Here is a 9,991-nt window from a genome sequence, read left to right on the forward strand (position 1 = left end):
TGGGACCGGTATGGGAATGGGACTGGGACCAGTACCGGAATGGGACCGGGACCAGAATGGGACTGGGACTGGGGTGGGACCGGGACCGGGGTGGGACTGGGACCAGTACAGGAATGGGACTGGGACCAGAACCACGTGCTAACTGGGACAAGAACCGGAATGGGACTGGGACCAGTTCAGGAATGGGACTGGGATCAGAACCGGGGTGGAACTGGGATCAGTACGGGAATGGGACTGGGATCAGAACCAGGTGCTAACTGGGACAAGTCCAGGAATGGGACTGGGATCAGAACCAGGTGCTAACTGGGACAAGTCCAGGAATGGGACTGGGATCAGGAATGGGACCAGAACCAGAATGGGACTGGGATCAGAACTGGAATGGGATTGGGGCCAGTATGGGAATGGGACTGGGATCAGTATGGGAATGGGACTGGGATCAGAACTGGGTGCTAACTGGGACCAGTATGAGCATGGGACCAGTAAAGGAATGGGACTGGGACCAGTATGGGAATGGGACTGGGACCAGAACCAGAATGGGACTGGGACCAGAATCAGGTTTTAACTGGGACCAGTACGGGAACAGGACTGGGATCAGAACCGGAATGGGACTGGGATCAGAATAGGAATGGGACTGGGACCAGTTCAGGAATGGGACTGGGATCAGAACAGGACGCTAACGGACCAGTACCAAGCACTAACTGGGACCAGTACCAGTCTCTAACTGGCACCAGCACCAGGCGCTTACTGGGACCAGCAACAGGCACTAACTGGCACCAGTATTGGGCGCTAACTGGGACCAGCACCAGTCTCTAACTGGGACCAGTACAGGGCGCAAACTGGGACCAGCACCAAGCACTAACTGGCACCAGTACCTGTCACTAAGAGGAACCAGTACCAGGCACTAACTGGGACCAGTACAGGGCGCTAACTGGGACCAGTACAGGGCGCTAGCTGGCACCAGTACAGGGCCCTAACTGGGACCAGTACCAGTCTCTAACTGGGACCAGTACGAGTCTCCAACTGGGACCAGTACCAGGCACTAACTGGGACCAGTACCAGTCAGTAACTGGGACCAGCACCACACACTAACTAGAACCAGTACCAAGCACCAACTGGGACAAGTACCAGTCTCTAACTAGAACCAGTACCAAGCACTAACTGGGACCAGTACCAGTCTCTAACTGGGACCAGTACCAGGCACTAACTGGGATCAGTACCAGGAACTAACTGGGACCAGTACCAAGCACTAACTGGTACCAGTACCAGTCTCTAACTGGCACCAGCACCAGTCGCTAACTGGGACCAGTACAGGGCGCAAACTGGCACCAGTACCAGTCACTGAGACCAGTACCAAGCACTAACTGGCACCAGTACCAGTCTCCAACTGGGACCAGTACCAATCTCTAACTGGGACCAGCACCAGTCTCTAACTGGTACCAGTACAAGTCTCTAACTGGTACCAGTACAAGTCTCTAACTGGGACCAGTACCAAGCACTAACTGGGACCAGTACCAGTCTCTAACTGGGACCAGCACCACGCACTAACTGGTACCAGTACCAGTCTCTAACTGGGACCAGCACGGCCGCAGGAGCACACGCGTGTCCCCCACGTGTCCCCCACGTGTCCCACACGTGTCCCACACGAGGCCACTCGTGTCCCCCCCTGTCCCCCTCCAGTGTCCCCCCTCCGACACTTTCTGGGGGGGTCCCCGAGCCCCCCCTCGTGCCGGGACCCCCCCTCGGGTGCCACGTGGGACCGACCCCCCCCCCCCCCAATTCGGGGGGTCCCACCCTGATCCGGGACCTTCCAGGAGGTCCCAAAGTCCCCAAACTCCCCCCGTGTCCCCCCCAGCCTGTTTGGGGGGCGGGTCCGGACACCCCATTCCACCACGGGACCCCCAAACCGTCCCCAGGACCCTCCCCCGGCTCCCGGTCCCGCCCCCCCCGGAGGTCCCGGTGCTGGGGGGGGCGGATCCCGCGTCCCCCTCCCCCCAATTCCTGTTCCGGGACCCCCCAAAATCAACCGGACCCCGCCCCCCCCCGAGGGTCCCATTACCGGGACCCCCCCCCAGACCGATCCCGCCCTTTCCGGGACCCCCGGGACCCCCCCCCGGACCGGACCCCGCCCCCCGCGAGGGTCCCGTTCACCGATCCCGCCCCCCCCGGGGGTCCCGGACCGGACCCCACCCCCCCGGTACCGAACCCGGACCCCCCCCTCGGGGAATTCCAGCCCCGGGACCCCCCCAGGACCGGACCCCACCCCCCCAGTGACCGATCCCGGACCCTCCCCGGGCAATCCCAGCCCCGGGACCCCCCCCCCAAACCGAGCCCCGACCCCTCCGAGGGTCCCAACCGCGGGACCCCCGCCCCGGGGTCGGACCCCGCCCCTCCCGGGGGTCGCATTCCCGGACCCCGCCCCCCCCCGGGGGTCGCATTCCCGGGACTCCCCGTGCCCCGTGACCCATCCCGGGGGTCTCAACCTCGAGACCCCTCCCCAAAATCCCCTCGTGTCCCCCCCCGTACCTCGGCCCGGGCCGCCCGTCCATGGCCGCCGCTGCCGCGCCCTCCGCACCCACCGCGCCGAGCCCCCTCCTCGGCCACGCCCCCTCCGCCCCGGCCACGCCCCCTCCGCGGCCACGCCCCCTCGCACACCCCTCACTAGGACACGCCCCCTCCCCTCACTGGGACACGCCCCCTTTTGCACACGCCCCTTTTGTTAATGTCACGCCCACATGGTGACACACCCCCCTCTTTAGGCCACGCCCCCTCACCGAAATACCCACACGGGACACGCCCCCTTCCATGACCACGCCCCATTTTACCACACCCTAAAGGCCACGCCCACTTCATGACCACGCCAATCAACCCCACCCCATGTGGGCGTGGTCTAACCGCGAGCACCCCCTCACCTGTGCTCCCACGCCCCCTGAGACCACGCCCACTCTGATGAGGAAATGCCACACCCATTTTTTGACCACGCCCCTTTTGGGCAGGTGTCACTCACAACCCCTGAGACCACGCCCACAAAACACCGGTCACTCCCCTCAACCCCCCCCCCCGGGACCCCCAAAATTCCCTTTGAGACCACCCCCCAAATTTCCCCTGAGACCCAAAATCCCCCGAGAACTCCCCAAATTCGTCTTGGAAACCCCAAAATGCCCCCTGGGACCCCCCCAAATTCCTCTGGGACACCCCAAAATCTCTCTCAACATCCCCAAATTCCCATGGGATCCCCCAAAATCCCCTCTTAGACCCCAAAATCCCCTCAGAGACCCCACAAACCCCCCTGGATTCCCCCAAATTCCCCTCTGGGACCCCCAAAAATTCCCCCGGGACCCCCAAACTCCCTTGAGGCCAAGCCCCTTTCCTAAACCACGCCCATTGCGCTATGACCACGCCCACCTCGCAATCCCATTGGCCACCGCCCCGCTGTGACCCGGAAGTGGTTCCGCCCACGCCGTGCCCCGGAAGTTCGGCGGAAGCGGCGGGAGCGGGAGAGCGGCAGCCATGTGAGAGCGGCGGGGGGAAACCGGGAAAAAAACGGGAAAAAACGGGGAAAAAACCGGGGGAAACCGGGAAAAAACGGGAATGGGGAGGAGCGGGGGAGTCGGGAGGGAAGCGGGAGCGGGGGGTGAGCGGGGGGAACCGGGGAGAGGCGGAACTGGGGATGGGGAACGGCGGCGGGACGGGCCTGGGCCTGGGCCTGGCCCCGCTTTTGTCGCTGTCCTGGCGCTGTCCCCAAACCTGTCCCGGTGTCCCCATCCCTGTCCGGTGACCCCAAACCTGTCTGGTGTCCCCAAACCTGTCCCGGTGTCCCCAAATCTGTCCTAGAGTCCCTAAACCTGTCCTGGTGTCCCCATCCCTGTCCGGTGTCCTCATCCCGTGTCCCCAAATCTGTCCCGGTGTCCCCAAACCTGTCCGGTGACCCCAAATCTGTCCTGGTGTCCCCAGATCTGTCCCCGTGTCCCTATCCCGTGTCCCTAAACCTTTCTGGTGTCCCCAGACCTGTCTGATGTCCCCAAACCTGTCCGGGTGTCCCCAGCCCTGTCCCCATCCCTGTCCAGTGTCCCCAAATCTGTCCCGGTGTCGCCACCCCTCTCCAGTGTCCTCATCCCGTGTCCCCATCCCTGTCCCCGTGTCCCCAAATCTGTCCCCGTGTCCCTGTCCGGTGTCCCCAAATCTGTCCCCATGTCCCCAAACCTGTCCCGGTGTCCCCAGCCCTGTACTGTGTCCCCAAACCTGTCGCAGTGTCCCCAAATCTGTCCCGGTGTCCCCATCCCTGTTCGGTGACCCCAGATCTGTCCCCGTGTCCCCAAACCTGTCCTGGTGTCCCCACATCTGTCCCGGTGTCCTCATCCCTGTCCCCATCCCTGTCCGGTGTCCCCAGTTCGGTCCCCGTGTCCCCAAACCTGTCCCGGTGTCCCCATCCCTGTCCCGTGTCCCCAAACCTGTCCCCGTGTCCCTGTCCTGGTGTCCCCATCCCTGTCCTCGTGTCCCCAAATCTGTCCTGGTGTCCCCATCCCTGTCTGATGTCCCCAAACCTGTCCTAGTGTCCCCAAATCTGTTCCTGTGTCCCCAAATCTGTCCTAGAGTCCCCAAACCTGTCCTGGTGTCCCCATCCCTGTCCTGGTGTCCCCAGTCCTGTCCCGGTGTCCCCAGATCTGTCCCCGTGTCCCCATCCCTGTCCTAGAGTCCCCAAACCTGTCCCCATCCCTGTCCCCACATTCCCCTGCTGTCCCTGTGATATCCTCGTGTCCCTGTCGTGTCCCCCTGATGTCCCCAACGTCCCCCTGATGTCCCCAATGTCCCCAGGTCCCTGCTGAACAAGCCAAGAGCGAGATGACTCCAGGGAACGATCTCCATGTCCCCACATTCCCCTGATTTCTCTCTGTCCCTGTGATACCCTGGTGTCCCTGGTGTCCCCACAATGTCCCAAACGATGTCCCCAACGTCCCCTGATGTCCCCAGGTCCCTGCTGAACAAGCCTAAGAGCGGGATGACCCCAGGGAACGATCTCCATGTCCCCACATTCCCCTGGTTCCCCTGCTGTCCCCGTCATATCCTGGTGTCCCTGGTGTCCCTGTCATGTCCCCACGATGTCCCTGGTGTCCCCCTGATGTCCCCAGGTCCCTGCTGAATGAGCCCAAGAGTGAGATGACCCCAGAGAACGATCTCCATGTCCCCACATTCCCCTGATTTCCTTTATCCCTGTGATATCCTGGTGTCCCCAATGTCCCTGTCATGTCCCCACGATGTCCCCAACGATGTCCCCGACGTCCCCCTGATGTCCCCAATGTCCCCAGGACCCTGCTGAATGAGCCCAAGAGCGAGATGACCCCAGGGAACAATCTCCATGTCCCCACATTCCCCTGGTTTCCCTTTATCTCAGTGATATCCTGGTGTCCCCTTGATGTCCCCAACGTCCCCCTGATGTCCCCCTGATGTCCCCAACGTCCCCAGGTCCCTGCTGAACAAGCCCAAGAGCGAGATGACCCCAGGGAACGATCTCCATGTCCCCACATTCCCCTGGTTCCCCTGCTGTCCCTGTGATATCCTGGTGTCCCTGTCATGTCCCCAAGGTCCCCCTGGTGTCCCCAGTGTCCCCCTGATGTCCCCAATGTCCCCAGGTCCCTCCTGAACAAGCCCAAGAGCGAGATGACCCCAGGGAACGATCTCCATGTCCCCACATTCCCCTGATTGCCCTCTGTCCCTGTGATACCTTGGTGTCCCCAATGTCCCTGTCATGTCCCAACGATGTCCCCAACGTCCCCCTGATGTCCCCAATGTCCCCCTGACGTCCCCAATGTCCCCAGGTCCCTCCTGAACAAGCCCAAGAGCGAGATGACCCCAGGGAACGATCTCCATGTCCCCGTGTCCCCACATTCCCCTGCTGTCCCTGTGATACCCTGGTGTCCCTGGTGTCCCTGTTGTGTCCCCACGATGTCCCTGATGTCCCCCTGGTGTCCCCAATGTCCCCCTGGTGTCCCCAATGTCCCCAGGTCTCTCCTGAACGAGCCCAAGAGCGAGATGACCCCAGAGAACGATCTCTGTGTCCCCACATTCCCCTGATTTCCCTTTGTCCCTGTGACATCCTGGTGTCCCTGGTGTCCCTGTCATGTCCCCACGATGTCCCCAACGTCCCCCTGATGTCCCCAATGTCCCCCTGATGTCCCCAATGTCCCCAGGTCCCTGCTGAGCAAGCCCAAGAGCGAGATGACCCCAGGGAACGATCTCCATGTCCCCACATTCCCCTGATTTCCCTCTGTCCCTGTGATATCCTGGTGTCCCTGTCATGTCCCCACGATGTCCCTCATGTCCCCCTGATGTCCCCACCGTCCCCTGATGTCCCCAGGTCCCTGCTGAACAAGCCCAGGAGCGAGATGACCCCAGGGAACGATCTCCATGTCCCCACATTCCCCTGATTTCCCTTTATCTCAGTGATATCCTGGTGTCCCCTTGATGTCCCCAACGTCCCCCCGATGTCCCCCTGATGTCCCCAATGTCCCCTGATGTCCCCAATGTCCCCAGGTCCCTGCTGAACAAGCCCAAGAGCGAGATGACGCCCGAGGAGCTGCAGAAGCGCGAGGAGGAGGAGTTCAACACGGGCCCGCTGTCGGTGCTGACGCAGAGCGTCAAGAACAACACCCAGGTGCTCATCAACTGCAGGAACAACAAGAAGCTGCTGGGCCGCGTCAAGGCCTTCGACAGGTGTGGCCTCGGTGTCCCCAGTGTCCCCAAGGTGTCACCAAGGTGTCACCAGGGTCCCCATGGTGTCCTCAGTGTCCCTTCGGTATCCCCAGGGTGACCCCATGGTGACCCCAGGGTCAGCTCAGTGACCACAAGGGCTCCTCTGAGCCTTGGACAGGTTTGTCCTCAATGTCCCCAGTGTCCCCATGGTGTCACCAGGGTCCCCAGGGTGTCCCCAGGGTCCCCAAGGTGTCACCATGGTCACTACAGTGTCCCCAAGGTGTCCCCATGGTGTCCTCATGGTCACCACAGTGTCCCCTCAGTATCCCCATGGTGTCCCCAGGGTCAGCTCAGTGACCTCAAGGGCTGCCCTGGGCCTTGGACAGGTCTGTCCTCTGTGTCTCCAAGGTGTCCCCAGTGTCCCCAAGGTGTCACCATGGTCACTACAGTGTCCCCAAGGTCCCCAAGGTGTCTCCATGGTGTCCCCTTGGTGTCCTCGTGGTGTCCTCAGTGTCCCCTCGGTATCCCCATGGTGACCCCAGGGTCAGCTCAGTGACCCCAAGGGCTGCCCTGGGCCTTGGACAGGTTTGTCCTCAATGTCCCCAAGGCGTCCCCAGTGTCACCAAGGTGTCAACAAGGTCCCCAAGGTGTCCCCATGGTGTCACCAAGGTCACCACAGTGTCCCCTTGGTGTTTTCAGTGTCCCCTCGGTATCCCCATGATGACCCCAGGGTCAGCTCAGTGACCTCAAGGGCTGCCCTGGGCCTTGGATGGGTCTGTTCTCTGTGTCTCCAGTGTCCCCAAGGTGTCCTCAGTGTCCCCAAGGTGTCCCCATGGTCACCAGAGTGTCCCCTTGGTGTCCTCATGGTGTCCTCGGTATCCCCTTGGTATTCTCATGGTGACCCCAGGGTCAGCTCAGTGACCCCAAGGGCTGCCCTGGGCCTTGGACAGGTCTGTTCTCAGTGTCCCCAAGGTCCTCAAGGTGTCCCCAAGGTGTCCCCAGTTTCCTCAAGGTGTTCTCAAGGTCCCCAAGGTGTCCCCATGGTCACCACAGTGTCCCCTCAGTATCCCCATGGTGACCCCAGGGTCAGCTCAGTGACCCCAAGGGCTCCTCTGAGCCTTGGATGGGTCTGTCCTCTGTGTCTCCAGGGTCCCCAAGGTGTCACCATGGTGTCCCTAGGGTGTTTTCAGTGTCCCCAAGGTGTCCCCAGGGTCCCCAAGGTGTCCCCATGGTGTCATCATGGTGTCCTCAGTGTCCCCAAAGTGTCTCCAGGGTCCCCAAGGTGTCCCCAGGGTGTTTTCAGTGTCCCCTCAGTATCCCCATGGTGTCCCCAGGGTCAGCTCAGTGACCCCAAGGGCTGCCCTGGGCCTTGGACAGGTTTGTCCTCAAGGTCCCCAGGGTCTCCAAGGTGTCACCATGGTGTCCCCAGGGTCCCCAAGGTGTCCTCAGTTCTCTCTTTCCCTGTTCTCCCCCTCAAACCCCATTTTCTCTCCCACCCAAAATCCCAATTTTTCTCCCCCAAACCCCATTTTCTCCCCCCAAATCCCATTTTTCTCCCACTTTTTCCCCCAAATCCCATTTTTATCCCAATTTCCTCCCCCAAATTCCCATTTTTTCCCCAGGCACTGTAACATGGTGCTGGAGAACGTCAAGGAGATGTGGACCGAGGTGCCCAAGAGCGGCAAAGGCAAAAAGAAATCCAAGCCCGTCAACAAGGATCGCTACATCTCCAAGATGTTCCTGCGGGGGGACTCGGTCATCGTGGTGCTCAGGAACCCCCTGATCGCTGGGAAATAGGGATGGACCTGCCAGGACCTGCCAGAACCTTCCAGAACCTTCCAGGACCCGTCAGAACCTTCTAGAACCCTCCTGGATCATCCCAGAGCCATCCCAGAGCCATCCCAAAATCCTCTCAACTCCCTCCCAGTCTCGGTCATCGTGGTGCTCAGGAACCCCCTGAGTGCTGGGAAATAGAGATGGACCTGCCAGGACCTGCCAGAACCTTCTAGAACCCATCAGAACCTTCTAGAACCTTCCAGGACCTGTCAGGACCCATCAGAACCCACCAGAACCTTCCAGAAATTCCTGGATCATCCCAAAATCCTCCCAGACCCCTCCCAGTCTCGGTCATCGTGGTGCTCAGGAACCCCCTGAGCGCTGGGAAGTAGGGATGGACCTGCCAGGACCTGCCAGGACCTTCCAGAACCTTCTAGAATCCATCAGAACCCTCCAGAACCTTCCAGAAACTCCTGAGCCATCCCAGAGCCATCCCAAAATCCTCCCAGATCGCTCCCAGTCTCGGTCATCGTGGTCCTGAGGAACCCCCTGAGTGCTGGGAAATAGGGATGGACCTGCCAGGACCTGACAGAACCTTCCAGAACCTGCCAGGACCTTCTAGAACCCATCAGAACCTTCTAGAACCCTCCAGGATCATCCCAGAGCCATCCCAAAATCCTCCCAGAGCCATCCCAGACCCCTCCCAGTCTCGGTCATCGTGGTGCTCAGGAACCCCCTGATCGCTGGGAAATAGAGATGGACCTGCCAGGACCTGTCAGAACCTTCTAGATCCTTCCCTGACCCCCCCCTCACCCTTCTAGGACCTGTCAGAACCTTCCAGAACCCTCCAGGACCTTCCCAAGCCCCCCTTGACCCTTCCAGGACCTTTCCAATTTCCCCCTGACCCTTCCAGGACCTTCCCAGACTCTTCCAGAACCTTCTCAGGACACCCCTGACCCTTCCAGGACTTTCCCAAGCCCTCCTTGTCCCTTCCAGGACCCTCCTGACCCTTCCAGGACCTTCCCTGACCCTTCTTGGACCTTCTCAGACCCTTCCAGGACCTCCCCAGACCCTCCAGGACCTTCCAGGACCCTCCTGACCCTTCTAGGACCTTCTCAGACCCTTCCAGAACCTTCCCTGACCCTTCCAGGACCTTCCAGGACCCCTCCCCTAATTCCCAGTAGGATTTTTGGGGATTTTGGGATCAATAAACTCTGGTTTGGCACCACCCTGGACCTCCCTGACCCTTCCAGGACCTTCCAGGACCCCCCCAGACCCTTCCAGACCCTTCCAGGACCCCTCCCCTAATTCCCAGCAGGATTTTTTGGGAGATTTTTGGGGGATTTTGGGATCAATAAACTCGGCTTTGGCACCGCTGTCACTCTCTGTGTCCCCAAAATTTGTCACCCCCTCCCCAAAATAAAAAAATCCAACAGAGACCCCCCCCAAAATAAAAACCCAACAGAGACCCCCCCCCAAAATTTGTCACCCCCTCCCCAAAAAAAAACCAACACAGACCCCCAGAGCA

The 9,991-nt window shown here is 60.7% G+C and overlaps 2 protein-coding genes across 2 annotated transcripts in view; one reads left to right on the plus strand and one right to left on the minus strand.

The window, feature by feature from the left end:
* The window catches only part of NPAS1 (neuronal PAS domain protein 1), a 31,716-nt gene extending 29,170 nt beyond the window's left edge, over positions 1-2,546 (minus strand). The window contains exon 1 of the mRNA XM_042780109.1: positions 2,524-2,546. Within this exon, the coding sequence (XP_042636043.1) occupies positions 2,524-2,546 (23 nt within the window). The remainder of the gene's footprint in view (positions 1-2,523) is intronic.
* A 907-nt stretch (positions 2,547-3,453) lies between these two features.
* On the plus strand, positions 3,454-8,593 carry LOC117009591 (small nuclear ribonucleoprotein Sm D2). The gene is made up of 3 exons (XM_033083855.1): positions 3,454-3,509; positions 6,529-6,708; positions 8,310-8,593. Coding segments are annotated over exons 1-3 (357 nt in total). The 5' UTR covers positions 3,454-3,507; the 3' UTR covers positions 8,485-8,593.
* The last annotated feature ends 1,398 nt before the right edge of the window (positions 8,594-9,991 follow it).

Source organism: Catharus ustulatus, chromosome 34 (assembly GCF_009819885.2).
Source record: "Catharus ustulatus isolate bCatUst1 chromosome 34, bCatUst1.pri.v2, whole genome shotgun sequence".
Lineage (NCBI taxonomy): Eukaryota > Metazoa > Chordata > Aves > Passeriformes > Turdidae > Catharus > Catharus ustulatus.

Bases quoted from the DNA above. Each gene is read 5' to 3' on its own strand.
- LOC117009591 (XM_033083855.1), top strand. The intron at 6,709-8,309 runs GTGTGGCCTCGG...TTTTTTCCCCAG, and splicing joins CGCGTCAAGGCCTTCGACAG to GCACTGTAACATGGTGCTGG.